Source organism: Acipenser ruthenus, chromosome 59, assembly GCF_902713425.1.
Source record: "Acipenser ruthenus chromosome 59, fAciRut3.2 maternal haplotype, whole genome shotgun sequence".
Taxonomy (NCBI): Eukaryota; Metazoa; Chordata; class Actinopteri; order Acipenseriformes; family Acipenseridae; genus Acipenser; species Acipenser ruthenus.
Genome location: NC_081247.1, coordinates 4,226,835 through 4,247,328, shown reverse-complemented (window position 1 = coordinate 4,247,328; position 20,494 = coordinate 4,226,835). Strand labels below are relative to the sequence as shown.

Sequence of the window (20,494 nt, the reverse complement as noted above, 5' to 3'; positions counted from 1 at the left end):
CAAGCTTTGATCCAAAGTGTCAGATCAGAAGATGGCGCTGGTTCTTCTATAAAGACACTGTGACTGATCTAGCCTGTGTTACACGTGTCTATGGCAGTGCAGCTAGAACTGAAGAGCAGCTCCTGAACTCACAGTCAAAGCAACACAGACTGAGCAAAAACAATGTAATACAGCCCAGCGCAGCGCATTGCAGTTAAAGAACTACAGCTCCCAGCATCCCTCGCCATTGCCGCAGGCGCAGAGGCATGCTGGGAGCTGAAGTCCTAGCCAGGGCTGTACCGATTCACAATACAATAACTATGGCAGCGCAGCTAGAACTGAAGAGCAGCTCCTGAACTCACAGTCAAAGCAGCACAGACTGATCAGTGAAAAAAAATATATACAAACTAAGAAAACAAATAAGTTTATTAACTCCATAATTATGAAACAGTCAACAGTGTTGAATTTACAAAGATGTCTAATTCTTGAATTTTCTTCAGTTTCTTTGAGTTTTTTCTCAGTTTATATTTTTGACTTCATTCTTCGGGTGGCAATGGGCGGGGCTTGTGTCTAGGTAGCCCCTCCCCCTTTTCCACTTTACAGGCAGAAAGGAAGTGCTGTTGTGATGCACAGGAAATGGGTCCGTCCTCCTAACTTCACCCCCAAGCCTGAGACTTACAGTAATGAAGAACCAGCTTCCCATCACTGCCGAAACACTGAGAGAGAGGAGAGGAGAGGGGGGAGAAGAGAGGAGAGAGGGGAGAGAAGGGAGGGCGAGAGAAGGGAGGGCGAGAGAGAGAGAGAGGAGAGGAGAGGAGAGGAGAGGGGAGGGGAGAGGGGAGACGGGAGAGGGGAGAGGGAAGGGAGGAGGGGAGGGCAAGAGGGGAGAGGAGAGGAGAGAAGGAAGGGGGAGGGAGAGAGATCTTTATTCATTTGTTTTCATAATTAGGGCTGTAGTTTTTTCACAGTAAATTTCATGGCATTTCCTGGTCTATAAACAACATGATATTTCACGATTAAACATATATTTATTAAAGCATGCCACATTCACAATGGATCATTTTCTCCAGAGTTATTACACAACAAACGTTCCTAAATATTGAAACGCTTTGCTGTTTTTTCAGGTAATGCTAAAATCCTAGAATTTTAGCTTTTTTTTTTTACATCCCCTAAAGATATTCTACTGCCACCATCAGTGAATTATCGAAAAAAAAAAAATACAAAACATAGATACATGCAAATATAAATAACAACAGACCAGTGAACTAAACAGCACGGTCACATTCAAAACGGATCACTTGTATTATACAACAGACACGTGAACTGTCCCCTTCTTGTACTGGACAGAGCGATCTTTAGCAGAAATGTTTTTCCCATCTTTGAAGCTGCTGCTGTCTTTTTGGTTGAAGACATGCAGCGTAACAGGAAGTGAGTTCAGTCATTTACAGGAAGCAAACTAAACCGGCTGCCAGGTTCCTGTAGCAATGTAATAAGATCCAAAAATGGAAAATCACCTATATGGTAACAATATCCTGGGAGACAGTCAGCATGGTTTTAGGAAAGGGAGATCGTGTCTAACTAACCTGCTTGACATTTTTGAGGATGCAACATCGACAATGGATAATTGCAAAGCATACGACATGGTTTATTTAGATTTCCAGAAAGCTTTTGACAAAGTCCCGCATAAAAGATTAATTCTCAAACTGAATGCAGTAGGGATTCAAGGAAATGCATGCACATGGATTAGGGAGTGGTTAACAGGTAGAAAACAGAAAGTACTGATTAGAGGAGAAACCTCAAAATGGAGCAAGGTAACCAGTGGTGTACCACAGGGATCAGTATTAGGTCCTCTGCTATTCCTAATCTACATCAATGATTTAGATTCTGGTATAGTAAGCAAACTTGTTAAATTTGCAGACGACACAAAAATAGGAGGAGTGGCAAACACTGTTGCAGCAGCAAAGGTCATTCAAAATGATCTAGACAGCATTCAGAACTGACAGACACATGGCAAATGACATTTAATAGAGAAAAGTGTAAAGTATTGCATGCAGGCAATAAAAATGTGCATTATAAATATCATATGGGAGATACTGAAATTGAAGAAGGGAACTATGAAAAAGACCTAGGAGTTTATGTTGACTCAGAATGTCTTCATCTAGACAATGTGGGGAAGCTATAAAAAAGGCCAACAAGATGCTCGGATATATTGTGAGAAGTGCTGAATTTAAATCAAGGGAAGTAATGTTAAAACTTTACAATGCATTAGTAAGACCTCACCTAGAATATTGTGTTCAGTTCTGATCACCTCGTTACAAAAAGGATATTGCTGCTCTAGAAAGAGTGCAAAGAAGAGCAACCAGAATTCTCTTTATATCTAGGCATGTGAGAGTCTGGAACCAACTCCCCAGTAATGTTGTTGAAGCTGACACCCTGGGATCCTTCAAGAAGCTGCTTGATGAGATTCTGGGATCAATAAGCTACTAACAACCAAACGAGCAAGATGGGCTGAATGGCCTCCTCTCGTTTGTAAACTTTCTTATGAAGTGAGTTCAATCTTCTTTTTTGTTTTTACAGCGGAGTGCTCGTTCTTATGGCAAACCCTTTTAACATGTAATCCTCCCTCTCTGATATCTGCCACTCTGCAGTCATGTTTTGTTGTAAATATTCATTTTTGACTTACAAAATGCTGACAGGATGTTCATTAGTATGCATGTTTGATATCAAAAATAGAACTGTTGATATGAAAAAATATAATTTCTGATATCAACCATTCAAATTGCTGATTTACACAATGGACAAGGTGTACAAATGTTATGATTTTATGCCCCCCCCCAGGCTAGTCCCCCCCGTGTAACACAGCACCGCGTGCATGGCCTAGCACTGGCTCGGTGGTGTGTGTAACACATCACAGCTACAGCAAACTGTCTGAACATTTAATCCTATTACTGATATAAGCCATTCTATATTTGATATGAACAATATAATAACTGGACTCGGTCGAGTGCATGATCATTAGAATTACAAATACAATGCAGGGCTGTGCCCAGGTTCAACTGCAGATAGACTGGAATGACTCTCAACCACAGAGTGTGTGCGTATGCACATTACAATGCAGGGCTGCGCCCAGGTTCAACTGCAGATAGACTGGAATGACTCTCAACCACAGAGTGTGTGCGTATGCACATTACAATGCAGGGCTGCGCCCAGGTTCAACTGCAGATAGACTGGAATGACTCTCAACCACAGAGTGTGAGCATATGCACATTACAATGCAGGGCTGTGCCCAGGTTCAACTGCAGATAGACTGGAATGACTCTCAACCACAGAGTGTGAGCGTATGCACATTACAATGCAGGGCTGTGCCCAGGTTCAACTGCAGATAGACTGGAATGACTCTGAACCACAGAGTGTGAGCGTATGCACATTACAATGCAGGGCTGCGCCCAGGTTCAACTGCAGATAGACTGGAATGACTCTCAACCACAGAGTGTGAGCGTATGCACATTACAATGCAGGGCTGTGCCCAGGTTCAACTGCAGATAGACTGGAATTAGACTGGAATTGCAGTGAATGACTCTGAACTCACCTCAAACAGGGTCCCCACCTCCTGATCAGGGGAGGGAGCAAAGGACTGATTCACATAGATAAACTGAGAGAGAGGGGAGGGGAGGGGAGGGGAAGAGATCTCGTTAATTTTATTGACTAACTTCTTCATCAAAACAGTGACTTACAGACAAGACACACACACTGAGACACAAACACTGACACACACACTGAGACACACACATACACTGCGGCACAAACACTGACACGCACACACACACACACACACTGACACACAAACACTGAGACACAAACACACACACTGAGGGACAAACACTGACACACACTGAGACACACACAGAGACACACACACACACGCTGAGAGACACAGAGTCACAGAGACACACACACTGAGAGACACAGAGTCACAGACACAGAGACACACACACACACGCTGAGAGACACAGAGTCACAGACACAGAGACACACACACACACACTGAGAGACACAGAGTCACAGACACAGACACACACACAGAGAGACACAGTCACAGACACACACACACACACTGAGAGACACAGAGTCACAGACACAGACACACACACACACACTGAGAGACACAGAGTCACAGACACAGAGACACACACACACACACTGAGAGACACAGAGTCACAGACACAGACACACACACACACACTGAGAGACACAGAGTCACAGACACAGAGACACACACACACACACTGAGAGACACAGAGACACACACACACACGCTGAGAGACACAGAGTCACAGACACAGACACACACACACGCTGAGAGACACAGAGTCACAGACACAGAGACACACACACACACGCTGAGAGACACAGAGTCACAGAGACACACACACACACGCTGAGAGACACAGAGTCACAGACACAGAGAGACACACACACACGCTGAGAGACACAGAGTCACAGACACAGAGACACACACTCTCCCACACTGACCAGTTGCTCCGCTGGTTCTAGTTTAAGGAATTTCTTGATGAAGAGCCCGAGTGCCTGCACTGTGCGGCTCCTCTCCACAGACCACTTCTTAGTCTTCATGATAGGAGCGTCACCAACCGCCTTCAATAAGATATCAACTAGAGGAGAGCGGAGAGCGGAGAGGAGAGAGGATTGGAAAGAGCATGCAGTAAAACTACAGAATACCAGGTACACCCTGTGCATGAACATTATCAATGTGACCTGTTGGATAAATCCAGATAATATTAACGCAATCAGGACTGCCCAGTCCCTGACCACATTCCGGCGCCTCCTTAAGACTCACCTCTTCAGACAGCACCTGTAGAACTCCTCTGTTTGTATCCTGGGACACTATCACCCTTCATGTAAATGCGCTTTATTTGCTCTTATCTGCCCCCTATTTTACTGCATTTAATCCTGTACTTCAGAATACTGTAATCTGCCAAGTGTTTAACCTGTAGTACTTTGTATTTAATCATATCCTGATGTAACTATCACTATTTAATCATATCCTGATGTAACTATCACTATTATCTGCTGTATTATTGAATTGTGGTTTGTCAAACTTGTACTTTACTTGAACAAAAGTTATTGTATTTCTTGCTCTTATTGTATTACTTGTATTGTAACGCTTGAAATGTTTTTGCCTACGATTGTAAGTCGCCCTGGATAAGGGCGTCTGCTAAGAAATAAATAATAATAATAATAATAATAATAATAATAATAACGCAATAAGACACACAATACTACAGTAGTACTGTTATCAATGTGACCCGTTAGATCAATCATGATACTATTACTGCAACAGACACGGCACAATACGAATTGACTGTCAATATTATAGGTAAGGTGACCACATGGCTCCGTGTTCACCGGGACAGTTCAGACTTTTCAACTCACATCCCGATGCATTCTGGTAAGCGTAGTCCTGCTTCTCACTGGAAAGAATGGTACCTGAGACAGGTAACACGTACCAGAATGCACTGGGTTGCGAGTTGAAAAGCCTGAACTGTCCCGCTGGACACGGAGCCATGTGGCCACCTTAACTATAGTAATGCTATCAGTGTTGTGGTATGACGATAGGATTTATAGAGAGTTTTCACTTTCAACCACGCCTTCAGTTCGGGGGTCCCGGTTTCTTGTAGCTCACAAGTGACGACCCCAAAGACTGGTAAACAAAAACATGAATATATGTCAGAGCCGACAAAACACACCAAACACAAATCTGAAAAATCGGGCTTGTTTTGATGTCGATTCCCTAAACCGCCTCCCAGCCCGCTCAGACACAGCGATTGGCCATTAAACCTGCAACAGCTCTTCTGATTAGCTCAACGCCGTGTCAGATACCCGTGTGCCTTCATTTTATGCGGAAACGAGCTGTTCCGACCACAGATCGCGTCTCGCCTCGCTTTATAAAGAGATTGATTCGGGGTTCGACTACCTCGAGTGTGTGTAGCCGGTAAAATGGACCTTACTTTTCTTCTTTTCGTCCGCGCTCCCCGCCGTCTCCTCCACCGTAGCCGTCTCCGCACTCGGCTCTGCGGACGAGTCTGCGCTCTCCGACATCTTGAGTGAGGGCAAAACAAACCCGTGGGAACCGCGGTGGTGAAGCCGCTACTGCCCAAAAGGCGTAGCCTGAGCCGCACTTTGATTGGTTGCCCATATTGGTCTAATGGCAGTGTGCCCTCGCTGGCTTCAGTTGCCCATAGTTTGAAGGCTAAGACAGGGGGCGTTACAGTCACCGGGGCAACGGCCAATGGGATCGGTTGACGAGGCTGGGAAGCTGGTGTTTATTGGCTGCTGGTTTTGATAGCCTCGCCTTCGTTCGACCCGCAGCGAGAAGGTCTTTGACTGGAAAGCACGGATGTGAGTAGAACTCGGCGATATTATTATTACATGACTTTCATGTCCTTATTTTAAAGTGACGTCTGTGTCCCAGATTACCGAAGGACAGGTGCATTGTGTGGTATCATAAACAATAACATTAAAATGGTCTTTAAAGTTTAAACTAAAAGTACTCGTTTGCTCAAATTGCGATGCCAATTCCAAAGCTATTTTGTTCAATTACAATTACACTTTCAATTACGCTGCAGTAATTACAGTTAGAATTACAATTACACTGAAAAGTAACACACAGCTGCCCACATTATTGCCATGTTCACTGTGTTCATTGTAAATATCCAGCAATAATAACCACATGTACAAATACACAAGGGCAGCAGTGTGGAGTAGTGGTTAGGGCTCTGGACTCTTGACCTGAGGGTTGTGGGTTCAATCCCAGGTGGGGGACACTGCTGCTGTACCCTTGAGCAAGGTACTTTACCTAGATTGCTCCAGTAAAAAACCCAACTGTATAAATGGGTAATTGTATGTAAAAATAATGTGATATCTTGTAACAATTGTAAGTCGCCCTGGATAAGGGCGTCAGCTAAGAAATTAATAATAATAATAAGCATACTAGAGAACATAGTGTAGCGTGCAGGGGGGAAGGCAGCAGCAGGGCTGGTAGGTGACGTAATCTCACACAGAGACATAAGCCCGATATACGCTCCTTGCAAGGGAGCCGGCTCTCTTGTACAGCGGTATCGGCGCTATGCTTTAGTGCGGGAGGTCCCGGGTTCACGCCCGCCCTCCGCCTGTGTGTGTGGATTGCCTCGCCCTGTGTGATGAGCCTGCCTGCGGGGACCGAGATCGCTACAATACATTTATTTCAAACAAATACATGGCCAGTGTAAGATATGAGAATAATGACTGCATGTCAAAATTAACACAGACATCTCAAGTTCTAAAAACTGAGATTATCTGAGTAGGCTATTAAATAAGTGGAGGCTGTGTGGTCCAGTGGTTAAAAAACAGGGCTTGTAACCAGGAGGTCCCCGGTTCAAATCCCACCTCAGCCACTGACTCACTGTGTGACCCTGAGCAAGTCACTTCACCTCCTTGTGCTCCGTCTTTCAGGTGAGGCGTAGTTGTAAGTGACTCTGCAGCTGATGCATAGTTCACACACCCTAGCCTCTGTAAGTCGCCTTGGATAAAGGTGTCTACTAAATAAACTAATAATAATAATAAGTGACGTCATATTTAAAGTACCTTACTAAACAAACGTGATTGTCAGTAAATGAAAAACAAGTACTCGAAAATATCAGCAAGAACAAAGCACTGTGACATTCATCACTGCCTTCCTATTCATTTACCAAACCAAGGAAGTAACAGCAGCTATTATCTATCGTATGGGTCAAGAGAAACGCAGTAAGCACACACCAATGCAGAGAATCAAGGTCTATATTACTCCTATATAACTGCTACAGGCATTTGTATTGTTTTTATTTGAAACGGTATTGTAAAGATGTTTCCGTCTCCTAGCGTTGATAGTGTTGTAGGGATTTTGGTTTTATGTATTAAAAAATGAATACAATTTTATTCCCATTTAAAAAAGAAAAATAAAAAAGTCCTCTTAACTGTGCAACGGTGTCATACCCTCCTTAACTTTTCATCTTTCCTTTGTGTTCGTTGCTGTTAACATGCAGGCCAAATTAAAAAAACAATTTGCAGGAGCCGTCTTCTCATCGTTAAGTTTTGCACTCTGCTGAGAGATCAGGGGGCGGGCACTGCATGTCCTAAAACACTCTCGATTGGCTATTGCTAGGTAACACTTTTCTTAACTAATAGGATGCCATCCAAACTGATAAACGTAGTTTTATTGTTAAAAAAATAACTTGACTTGAGTGTATTTCTTTAAATAGTCATTTAAAAACGGATTACAAAAAAATGACAGTATACCGCGGTACGACGATAACCGTGGTATTATTATTATTATTATTATTATTATTATTTATTTTTTAGCAGACGTCCTTATCCAGGGCGACTTACAATTGTTACAAGATATCACATTATTTTTACATACAATTACCCATTTATACAGTTGGGTTTTTACTGGAGCAATCTTGGTAAAGTACCTTGCTCAAGGGTACAGCAGCAGTGTCCCCCCCACCTGGGATTGAACCCACGACCCTCCGGTCAAGGGTCCAGAGCCCTAACCACTACTCCACACTGCTGCCATATATTTTTTGACGATTACCATACCGTCAAAATTTGATACCGTGACATCCCTAGTTGAACTCTGCTATGTGTCCCTGTGGCAGGATGCTACAAACTCTGCAGCTATTACTGCTCCCTCTTTCCATCTCTCCTCTCTCTCTCACGCGCTCTGTTTCTGTCTCCCTCTCTCCTCTCTCTCCCTCTCTCCTCTCTCCTCTCTGTCCCTCCTCTCTCCTCTCTGTCTTACAGATTCAAATTGCTTTATTAACATGACAACATCAGCAGTATTGCCAAAGCAGTTACCAAGTACAATATAAACATTAGGAACATCAATAAAACTCTCTCTCGCTCCCTCTCTCACAGTCTCTCAGTGTCTCGATGTCTCGCGGGCGTCTGTCTCCTCAGGGGACGATCCTCCTGCTCTGTGACCTGCAGGAGAAATTCCGTCCACATATTGTCCACTTTGGGGACATTGTGTCCAATGCAGCCAGACTCCTACAGGTGAGACTCGGAACTGCATTGCAGTGTGTGTGTCTCTGTGTGCCTGTGTGTGTGTGTTTCTATCAGTGTGTTTCTCTGTGTGTGTGTGGGTCTGTGCCGAAGCAATTAGTCAGTAAAATTAACAAGATCTCTCCCCTCTCCCCTCTCGCGCCGCTCCTCTCCCCTCCCTCCTCTCGCTCCCATTCTCTCCCCTCTCTCCTCTCCCCTCTCTCCTCTCATCGCTCCCAGGCCTCTCGTATTCTAGGGGTCCCTGCTATTGTCTCAGAGCAGTACCCCAGGGGCCTGGGCCCCACGGTTCCTGAGTTGGGGGCGCAGGGGGTCCCCACTTTCTCCAAGACGTCGTTCTCAATGCTGACCCCCGAGATCGAGGCTGCGCTGGGAGGAGGTGGAGCCGGGGGCGGAGCTAGGTCTGTGCTGCTCTGCGGGATCGAGGCTCAAGCCTGCATCACGGTGAGTCATGAAAACTCCAACTCCCAGCATGCCTCAGCAATGGCACTCACAGTCAGGGATCCTGGGAGCTGTAGTTCTTTATACAGTGACAGTTCATACTGCAGTATAAGTGTGTGTTTACACTGACAACTCTGCTGGAGACAGAACCTGAATAAAAACTCCAGCTCCCAGCATGCCTTAGCACCGGCAGTAACAGTGAGGGATGCTGGGAGCTGTAGTTCTTTACACAGGCAGCTGTTGAGACAGGTTTGACTTGATAGAAGTTGCTCATTAAATAACTTGCGTTTACTGTTGTGCCCGCAATCAGATTCAGTGACACTGGAGCAGGAATAGGAGTTGGAAATGACCCTCTTCAAACACCAAGCAGGAATAGGGGGGGTGTAACGGTTCTTACAAGCTCACCAGAGAGCGTTAGCTGCTGAATGATGGTGTCGACGCTGGAGTTTACACATTCAAGGGCTTTCTAAGATCCTGATGACATTAAAGACAGAAGCATTCGCATCTTTCAGAAATGATTCACTGATTACGCAGGAAATCGTCAAGACAGCCCACACAAGTGCAGCTCAGTGGTTTTCAAACTTTTTAGACCCCGTACCCCCATCTGAGATAGAGTAATAATATACCTATGAAAACAGGAAAACATGGTCTTTTAATTACTAGATTACATACTGTACTTGCAAACGAGTGTTAGGAGCCGAGATCCGTCTTGCTGTCTGTCAGCACAAGGTACAGCTATATGTATGTACGATACTACACATCCCAAACTCTGGAAATAAGTAAGACTCATTTTAAAATAAATTAATTTATATACTAAAACACACATATACCAGCCGACTGCATAAAATAAATAAATGAAGAAAAACAACTTGTGAACAGAAATGCATTATAAATATCATATGGGAGATACTGAAATTGAAGAAGGAATCTATGAAAAAGACCTAGGAGTTTATGTTGACTCAGAAATGTCTTCATCTAGACAATGTGGGGAAGCTATAAAAAAAAAAGCCAAGAAGATGCTCGGATATATTGTGAGAAGTGTTGAATTTAAATCAAGGGAAGTAATGTTAAAACTTTACAATGCATTAGTAAGACCTCACCTAGAATATTGTGTTCAGTTTTGGTCACCTCGTTACAAAAAGGATATTGCTGCTGTAGAAAGAGTGCAAAGAAGAGCAACCAGAATTATCCCGGGTTTAAAAGGCATGTCGTATGCAGACAGGCTACAAGAATTGAATCTATTCAGTCTTGAACAAAGAAGACTACGCGGCGATCTGATTCAAGCATTCAAAATCCTAAAAGGTATAGACAATGTCAACCCAGGGGACTTTTTTGACCTGAAAAAAGAAACAAGGACCAGGGGTCACAAATGGAGATTAGATAAAGGGGCATTCAGAACAGAAAATAGGAGGCACTTTTTTACACAGAGAATTGTGAGGGTCTGGAACCAGCTCCCCAGTAATGTTGTTGAAGCTGACATCCTGGGATCCTTCAAGAAGCTGCTTGATGAGATTCTGGGATCAATAAGCTACATTGTAAATAAACAGACATTTGAACAGAAATGTGTTTATATACAGACATATTACATGAAGCACAACCTCAAAAAATGGTAACAAATGAAATGAACAAATATTTGAAAATACATTTGTGTATATACAGGTATATCATGTACATACAAAACTGTACAACTGAAACGATGTAAATAAGTATCAAAAACATTTCAAATAAATCGAAATGACATAAGGAATAAACATTTGAACAGAATGGGCTTCATTTACAATCACTTCCAAAGTCTAAGTGCTGGCACAGATCACACAGATCCTGCTCTTTTCAACATATGCAGTGCACTTACTGCAGACTGTCTTTGTGCATTTGGCACAGCTGTCAGCAGTAACCCAGGCTTCTGGCACCAAATGCTCCACGGGCACATACTAGTGCAATGAATGCTTCTAATTCCTCCAAGGGCATTGACCAGGGATCATCTTGTAGTTGTCGGTGGGCTTCTGCTTCAGTGCAGCGTTGTATGTGAAGCGTATCCATGTTCAATAGGTGAAAAGCACTCATGCGCTCTCATCAATGTTGCATTTGCATATGCCGTGGGCCTGGAACTTCCCTCAGAATATTATGTTCACCCCTTCTACCTGCAGCTTCAACACCAGGATTCATAGTGTTCCAAACAGTGCCCTCATTACCAGCCTCTTGAGTGCCAGGTGGTGCTGGCACTACCGCTGGAGAAGCGGCTGCCTCAGGTGAAGTAGCGGCTGGATCAGGTGCAGGGGCTGATGCAGGTGAAGTGGCTGGCATCCTTGCAGGGGCTGCCACAGGATTGCTTCTTCTCCCACGGGATCTCCTGCACCCTCGGTGTCACTGCTGCTGGAAGATTCATCTCTGCAAACCCAGTCTGCTTCAGAGCCAGATTCGTCATTGTCTGTCTCTGCTGCATCAGAATCGCTGTTTGGTAAAATTTGCAGTTATTCCAAACACTGCTTTGCTGTCCTGCGTCTTCCATGATCCATTTTCAATGTGTATTGGAGCAATAATGAATGTCTTAGAAAAATGAGTGACTTCTAGTAACCAGAGTGCATCTAAAACACATATCAGAGGAGACAGCTGTGAGCTATCAAGGCTGATTGATGTACTTCTGGACAGCAACCTCTCCTTTGATGCCCACATCTCCTCCGTGGTCAAATCTTCCTTCTACCATCTTCAAAACAAGTCCGTCCCTACCTTTCCCTCCTGGATGCGGAGATACTCTGTCATGCATTTGTCTCCTCTCGGCCGAATGGCCTCCTCTCGTTTGTAAACTTTATTATGTTCTTAACTCTCTCTATGGTGGTCTTCCGTCACATAAACCGACTGCAGCTAGTTCAGAATGCCACCGGCAGGGTCCAGATGTAAAAAACGTGATCTCATTACCCCCCGTCTTGCCCAGCTGCACTGGCCACCTGTAAAGTTCAGGGTTACTTTCAAAATTCTCCTGCTCACCTACAATGCCCTTCATCACACAGGTCCTGAGTACCTCCTCACCCTGCTGACCCGCTGTGTCCCGGCGACAGCATGAACGCTGTGTGGGGGCGTCCACTTACTGCTGGGCTATCAGGAGGCTCATTGAAACAATAGAAATGTCAGAAGACCGCTCCCTTGAGGATTGCAGACTGATATAATCAAACTTCAATACATGTCTGCAAGTCAATACAAATAATATCACAACATGTCATTGTTATAATATGTTTTATATGCAGCGGTCAATTTGTCCGCTCCTGGTCGGAATAGGTGTGACAGTATTTGATCTCTCTAGTTTTTGCAGCTCCGCGATTCAGGGGAATTAGTACATATGTTTAGGAAAGGTCAGGAAAGCACAGCTCTGTATCTTAAACACACGGACTGCAATGTAAATTCCAAAAACGGTCAAAATGATGTTCCAGTGTTTTAAGAAGTGAATATCACATGGTAGCTTTATACACCTGTAAAAATACCTGAAACTGTTCAATTGTATCTGTTGTTTTGAATAATACCCTGGTGATGGTTCTGTTTATCAATAAACTCCTGCTCCCAGCATGCCTCAGCACTGGTAGTAACAGTGAGGGATGCTGGGAGCTGTAGTTCTTACCTGGGCCGCTGTAGAGACAGGTTTGACTGCAGTATGCAGGAAATGCTGCTAGAGACAGAATCTGAATAAAAACTGCAGCTCCCAGCATGCCTCAGTACCGGCAGTAACATTGTAAGATGGGAGAGGGGGAGGGAGAGAGAGAGTGTGCAGTCGAGGCTGTTCAATCTGCTCTGTTCAAACTGGGAGTTTCACACAGAGAGGAATGATCAGGATTCCTGTATGTTTGCTGCATAGACTTGTGATAAAGACATTTGAATAAGAGAGAGGAGAGGAGAGGAGAGGAGAGGAGAGGAGAGGAGAGGGGAGGGGAGGGGAGGGGAGGGGGAGATGTTGTTATTATCATTGTTATTACTGTTATTAGAACACAATTAATGTCCCCCTGTCTCTCTCTCTCCCCCTCTCCCTCGCTCTCTCTCCCCCACTCCCCTTGTCTCCTCTCTCTCTCTCTCTCTCTCTCCTCAGTGCACAGCGCTGGATCTGCTGGACAGGGGGCTGGAAGTGCACCTCATAGCCGACGCTGTGTCTTCAAGGAGGTAACGGGGAGAGGGACAGACACACACACAGAGAGGGAGGAGTGGGGAGAGAGGAGGAGCAGGAGGGGTAGGGCAGGAGAGGGGAGAGAGGAGCTGTTTCATCATGCAGGTACACAGACACATACACAGACACACACACACACACACACACACACATACATACAGATAGATGGTCTGCTTTTCATTTATTGGCTTTTAAAAACAATACTTGAATTAAATCACATTCTCTCTCCCCCCCTCTCTCTCTCTTCCCCCCTCTCTCCCTCTCTCTCTCTTCCCCCTCTCTCTCTCTCTCTCTTCCCCCCTCTCTCTCTCTCTCTCTCTCTCTCTCTCTCTCTCTCTCTCTCTCTCTCTCTCTCTCTCTCTCAGTCAGACGGAGCGGCTCCTCTCTCTCTCTCGTCTCAGACAGAGCGGGGTGTTTCTCAACACAGTCGAAGGGGTCATTCTGCAGCTGGTGCAAGACGCAGCGCACCCCAAATTCAAACAGGTACAACCCTGCACCCCTAATTCATTGAGCTTAGTTCAAATTGCAGCTAATTATTTAACGTGAAGCGTCCATCTTGGATATACTGTGCATGCTGAAAACATCAATCAATTAATCAACACACACACACGCACTGAGACACACACGCACACACACACTGAGACACACACACTGACGGACACACACGCACTGAGACACACACACACACACACTGAGACACACACACTGACACTGACACACACACACACGCACACACACTGACACACACTGACGGACACACACACACGCACTGAGACACACACACACAGAGACACACTGACACTGACACACACACGCACACACACAATGACACACACACACGCACTGAGACACACGAACACACACACACACTGAGACACACGCACATGCACACTGAGACACACACGCACTGAGACACACACGCACTGAGACACACACACACACACACTGACACACACACGCACACACATACACACACACGCACTGAGACACACGCACACACACGCACACACATACCCACACACACTGAGACACACACACATGCACACACGCACACACACACTGAGACACACACGCACTGAGACACACACATATACACACACACACACTGAGACACACACACTGACACACACATACACACACACACTCACACACACTGAGACACACGCACACACACACACACACACATGCACTGAGACACACACACACTCACACACACACTGACACTGACACACACACACACACACACTGTTGTATTAAGTTTTGCCAAATCTTCTTTCCCGTCTACTTTATGAAAGTCGGGTGTCCTGCTGATGTGAATCCAACACACTCGCAGTTTCAGCACGTTGCAACACAGTAGCCAAACCAGACCTGCTACACACACACACACACACACTTGCATGAATACAGTATACACACACACACACACACACACCCTTGCATGAATACAGTATACACACACACACACACACACCCTTGCATGAATACAGTATACACACACACACACACACACACACACACACCCTTGCATGAATACAGTATACACACACACACACCCTTGCATACACACATGAATGTGTTAAGAGAGAGAAAAACACATTGTGACGATTTCATTGAACTAAAAGAAGTGCGTGTTTTGGAGTTATGTATTATATATACATATACATACAAACTGTGTCTTTTTTTTAATGACAGCATTTCTAATCTCTTTCTCTCTCCTCTCAGCTGCAGAAGCTCCTGACTCACCCCTCTCCAGACACCGGCCTGCTCACCCTATTCTAGAGCCTCCACCCCCCGTACCCCTGCACCCCTCCCCCTCCCCTGTACCCCTGCACTCCCCCTCCCCTGTACCCATGCACTCCCCCGTACCCCTCCCCCTACCCCGAACCCTGCACCCTCCCTCCCTGACTGTAAACACACCTCTGAAACATGTAACAGAACTAAAAGAAACTTCAATAAAGTTCTTCCATTAAGACATGTGTCTCAGTGTCTTCAGTGCATCTCTCCTCTCTACCCCCCTGCACCCCTTAACATTGCTCTAAAACGTGTTCCATTTCCAAATTGTGTACATGTAATATTTTTGAAATCCCAACACAGCCTACCTAGCTTTTAAATAATACGCTTCTGAAACAAATTGAGAAAAAGAGCCGATCAGAGACCAACTTCTGTGTGGATTTTGACAAGGCGAGCTTGTCTTGAAAATGTAGATTTTGTGACAGAAGTTTGAAACGCTTCGCAGGCATGACATCTGCAGCTGTTGGATCCCTGGTGCTTAGGAACCAGTGACCATCAGCGCAGGCCTGCTGACAACACCCATTATCAACTTCAAACCAGTGAAAGAGTTGATTTTATTAACATGTGTGTTCATACTAGTACCATCTGACAAGAGAACAGATTCATTTGAGTGCTAGAAGCTCAAACACTTCATCAGGTTCTAGAAAGGGCACATCTTTCACTGCTCAATCATGCCTGAAAGTGGATTTGTTCTGTGTACTGTGGACCTCTTCTTTATTATTATTATTAATTTTTTCACAGATGCCCTTATCCAGGGCGACTTACAATTGTTACAAGATATCACATTATTTTTTACGTACAATTACCTATTTATACAGTTGGGTTTTTACTGGAGCAATCTAGGTAAAGTACCTTGCTCAAGGGTACAGCAGCAGTGTCCCCCACCTGGGATTGAACCCACGACCCTCCGGTCAAGAGTCCAGAGCCCTAACCACTACTCCACACTGCTGCCCAAACACTAGATATTTCTTCTTTGTTGCCATCTTTAAAAATGGATTCTTGCAAAGTTCTGAAATAAGCATTCATGGGTTATAGATGAGCGTTTGAAGGACTTGTGGTGAAATAACTGACTTGGAAATCGGTCTCCATCTGTTTTTTGCTGTGGTATAGAAACAGGTATTTTGTGCAATTTTCAGATATCTAAATTACAGGTACAACTGTGTGTGACACAATGTTATTGAAATCCAACGTAAATTTATATGAGCTGAACAGAAACCGGTTTTATAAGAACATAAGAAAGTTTACAAACGAGAGGAGGCCATTCAGCCCATCTTGCTCGTTTGGTTGTTAGTAGCTTATTGATCCCAGAATCTCATCAAGCAGCTTCTTGAAGGATCCCAGGGTGTCAGCTTCAACAACATTACTGGGGAGTTGGTTCCAGACCCTCACAATTCTCTGTGTAAAAAAGTGCCTCCTATTTTCTGCCCCTTTATCTAATCTCCATTTGTGACCCCTGGTCTGTGTTTCTTTTTTCAGGTCAAAAAAGTCCCCTGGGTCGACATTGTCTATACCTTTTAGGATTTTGAATGTTTGAATCAGATCACCACATAGTCTTCTTTGTTCAAGACTGAATATATTCAATTATTTTAGCCTGTCTGCATACGACATGCCTTTTAAACCCGGGATAATTCTGGTTGCTCTTCTTTGCACTCTTTCTAGAGCAGCAATATCCTTTTTGTAACGAGGTGACCAGAACTGAACAGAATATTCTAGGTGAGGTCTTACTAATGCATTGTAAAATTTTAATATTACTTCCCTTGATTTAAAGTCTTTATATAGTGGTGATTGATTAATCGACTGAATGAAGTCTTTATATAGTGGTGGTGCCCCACCTGGACAGATATCATTATTAAACTGTGAAGGAGACAGATTACCAAGCCAGTTACTTCAACACAAGTCCTTCAAACGCTCATGTATAACCCATGAATGCTTGATTCATGGGTTATACACAGAGAATTGTGAGGGTCTGGAACCAACTCCCCAGTAATGTTGTTGAAGCTGACACCCTGGGATCCTTCAAGAAGCTGCTTGATGAGATTCTGGGATCAATAAGCTACTAACAACCAAACGAGCAAGATGGGCTGAATGGCCTCCTCTCGTTTGTAAACTTTCTTATGTTCTTATGTTCTTATGATTCAGAACTTTGCAAGAATCCATTTTTAAAGATGGCAACAAAGAAGGAATAAGAGGTCAACAGTACCTCTGTAGCTCCGTGACAAACAGCTTGCATATAAAGATTACACACATTTGATGGTTTTAGTTTTATGGATTTATTTATTTATACATGTTTTATGGTTTCTTGGTTTAAACTCAAACTATTTGCTAATATTTTACAATATAACCCAAAATGCATGTTATTCATGTTTGTACATTTATTAAACTGTGAAGGAGACAGATTACTAAGTCTATTATTTTACCACAAGTCCTTCACATCCTCATCTATAAGCGCACCAAAGGTCAGTTTGTTAACTCGTGGCCCACAAGGGGTTTCAGGTGGGGCCATTTTCCATACCTTTCACCCTGAAGCCTTTTTGTGGGGTCATTAAATCAGACAGTAAAGTGGGTAGACAGTAGCACAGCTGCATACAGGAAGTCAGGTAAATTATGAGCACACCTAAGCAATTTGAAAGTGATATCTCTTCCACTTTAGAAGGAACATGCACTTAAAAAATCACTCAGGGATTTGACAATTGGACAATGTTTTCAAGTTTAAGGCCCCCAGCAGCACAGAAATCCTAAAGCGTTGGTACGTATTTTGCATGAATTCTACAGAAGACCTCCCTGGCTGTCTGTACAGAAGCATTCATAGGGCTACTGACAGTCTGAATATCATTTTTACAAAAGGGGTGTATCTCAGCAAATCTTCATCATTGAGCTTAAATAGCTGGGCTGGTTTCATACCTGAACTTATCTTCCACTGCACAAAATATAAGCAAAATCAGAATGAGGAGGTGGGAAGCTCTGGCTGAGTTGACACAGAATGACCCTATTATTATTATTATTATTATTATTATTATTATTATTATTATTATTATTATTATTATTATTATTATTATTATTATTATTATTATTATTATTACGTCATCTATAACCTTGAACACTTAAATGTACCCTTTGTAAATATCAAAAAGTTATTGTATTTCTTGCTCTTATTGTATTACTTGTATTGTAACACTTGAAATGTATCTGCTTACGATTGTAAGTCGCCCTGGATAAGGGCGTCTGCTAAGAAATAAATAATAATAATAATATCAGTAGCAGAGACTATCAAGTAACAAACATTTTGACAAAAGTTGAAAAGTTTGTTGTTTTTCTTATTACTTTCTGAACTGATTTTCTTTGTGTGTGGTGCTGACTCTGCATTTAATAAGACTTATACTCCCTACAACATGTTTAAACATATATATTTAAGAACTGTTCCGTTTATATTAGCATTATTCACCTATAGTTTTTGGAAGACCAGCCCTTTTAGCTGTATTTTTTTTCTGTGGAATCAGAGGCGATGTCTTCTTCACTGCTGGACTCACCACAGCTACTGTCAGATACAAGGTCTATTCCATTTCTGCCTGAGATTGCTTCAGGTATATAATCTGAGTCGAGATCACATTCCTCCTCACTGGATGAGCCGATAGCTCTCCATCAGGTATCAAAAGCGTTGTATGACTATGGGGCCTGCCATAGTGTAGCGTCAGAGTGGGTCATAATATAATTCTGTGTATGAAATTAACTATTCTCTGTGTCTTCTTGATTTCTGGTCACAAACTTCCTCAGTGACAAAGAATGCTTTTAAAAAGAGTCGTAAACGAAATACTGCACAAATGGCTTATCTTCACGATTGCTGAATGACTCCTTTGGTGCCATAAGCCAGACAGTTTTGGGTGCTTTAACACCTAGGCCAGAAAACAGTCCATCTCATAAATCCAGCCAACAGGGGGCGGAGTAGCGGACCAATTGAGAACAAGGGGCGGAACGAGAACAACCAACAGGAAATACTCCAGGCACCGCCCAAAATAACCAAACTATCCAATCACAGGGGTAGAGAGAAGATTACTAAAGCCTGAGCGTGACACTCAAACAGGGATCCCCGACATGAAATCCAAGGTTCTCGATATGCAAACATGTCTATGAACTGTGACAAGCTGAAGATCTAGCCTGCGACAAACTGGAACAGAGGTACCGTTTTCAGAAACTCTAATACGAGATAACTAGTCTAGTGTTTGCTAGGTGTGGGAGTCCGCGGCTTTAGACGTCTAAAATCCTGAAGTACGTGTAATCAGATCTCTAGCTTAGCCCCGATTGATCACCGGAGACAGAGTTGGATGGAGTTTTGTGGTGAAATACCCCAGACATAACCGGACTGAGAGTGCACATATTGGTGGAGGAATTGCTGATTCAGTGGAATACCTAAATAGTTAATGACTCTTGTTTTTGCAAAGACATTTCTTTCGTACCCTGAAGTGTGAGAAGTGTTGAATAGATTGTGAGAAGTGTTGAATTTAAATCAAGGGAAGTAATGTTAAAACTTTACAATGCATTAGTAAGACCTCACCTAGAATATTGTGTTCAGTTCTGGTCACCTCATTAAAAAGCATGTCATATGCAGACAGGCTAAAAGAATTGAATCTATTCAGTCTTGAACAAAGAAAACTACACAGTGATCTGATTCAAGCATTCAAAATCCTAAAAGGTATAGACAATGTCGACCCAGGGGACTTTTTTGACCTGAAAAAAGAAACAAGGACCAGGGGTCACAAACGGAGATTAGATAAAGGGGCATTCAGAACAGAAAATAGGAGGCACTTTTTTACACAGAGAATTGTGAGGGTCTGGAACCAACTCCCCAGTAATGTTGTTGAAGCTGACACCCTGGGATCCTTCAAGAAGCTGCTTGATGAGATTCTGGGATCAATAAGCTACTAACAACCAAACGAGCAAGATGGGCCGAATGGCCTCCTCTCGTTTGTAAACTTTCTTATGTTCTTATGTTCTTAATAAACAGACCTTAAAGTAAAATTAACATTTTGTTTTAGGTAGAATGTA

The 20,494-nt window shown here is 43.5% G+C and overlaps 2 protein-coding genes across 3 annotated transcripts; one reads left to right on the top strand and one right to left on the bottom strand.

The window, feature by feature from the left end:
- Positions 1 to 387: 387 nt before the first annotated feature.
- LOC117968888 (ubiquitin-like protein ATG12) lies at positions 388 to 6,173 on the bottom strand. The gene is made up of 4 exons (XM_059018420.1): positions 6,006 to 6,173; positions 4,513 to 4,649; positions 3,569 to 3,631; positions 388 to 695 (listed from the first exon to the last, which is right to left on the bottom strand). The coding sequence occupies exons 1-4, from the start codon at positions 6,094 to 6,096 to the stop codon at positions 636 to 638; spliced, it is 351 nt and encodes a 116-aa protein (XP_058874403.1). The 5' UTR covers positions 6,097 to 6,173; the 3' UTR covers positions 388 to 635.
- On the top strand, positions 5,884 to 15,611 carry LOC117968886 (isochorismatase domain-containing protein 2-like). Of its 2 annotated transcripts, none has more exons than XM_059018419.1 (6): positions 5,884 to 5,989; positions 8,932 to 9,069; positions 9,298 to 9,519; positions 13,589 to 13,659; positions 14,029 to 14,146; positions 15,386 to 15,611. In XM_059018419.1, the coding sequence occupies exons 2-6, from the start codon at positions 8,947 to 8,949 to the stop codon at positions 15,440 to 15,442; spliced, it is 591 nt and encodes a 196-aa protein (XP_058874402.1). In that variant the 5' UTR covers positions 5,884 to 5,989; positions 8,932 to 8,946; the 3' UTR covers positions 15,443 to 15,611. The 2 variants fall into 2 exon arrangements, with proteins under 2 accessions (XP_058874402.1, XP_058874401.1); XM_059018418.1 differs by lacking the exon at positions 5,884 to 5,989 and adding an exon at positions 6,259 to 6,396 and having other exon boundaries at positions 15,386 to 15,609.
- The last annotated feature ends 4,883 nt before the right edge of the window (positions 15,612 to 20,494 follow it).

Bases quoted from the DNA above. Each gene is read 5' to 3' on its own strand.
- LOC117968888 (XM_059018420.1), bottom strand. From the start codon at position 6,096: ATGTCGGAGAGCGCAGACTCGTCCGCAGAGCCGAGTGCGGAGACGGCT. The intron at 4,650-6,005 runs GTAAGGTCCATT...GCTCTCCTCTAG, and splicing joins CGCGGACGAAAAGAAGAAAA to TTGATATCTTATTGAAGGCG. The intron at 696-3,568 runs GTGAGTTCAGAG...CCTCTCTCTCAG, and splicing joins AGGTGGGGACCCTGTTTGAG to TGTTTCGGCAGTGATGGGAA.
- LOC117968886 (XM_059018419.1), top strand. From the start codon at position 8,947: ATGTCTCGCGGGCGTCTGTCTCCTCAGGGGACGATCCTCCTGCTCTGT. The intron at 13,660-14,028 runs GTAACGGGGAGA...TCTCTCTCTCAG, and splicing joins GACGCTGTGTCTTCAAGGAG to TCAGACGGAGCGGCTCCTCT. The intron at 14,147-15,385 runs GTACAACCCTGC...CTCTCCTCTCAG, and splicing joins CGCACCCCAAATTCAAACAG to CTGCAGAAGCTCCTGACTCA.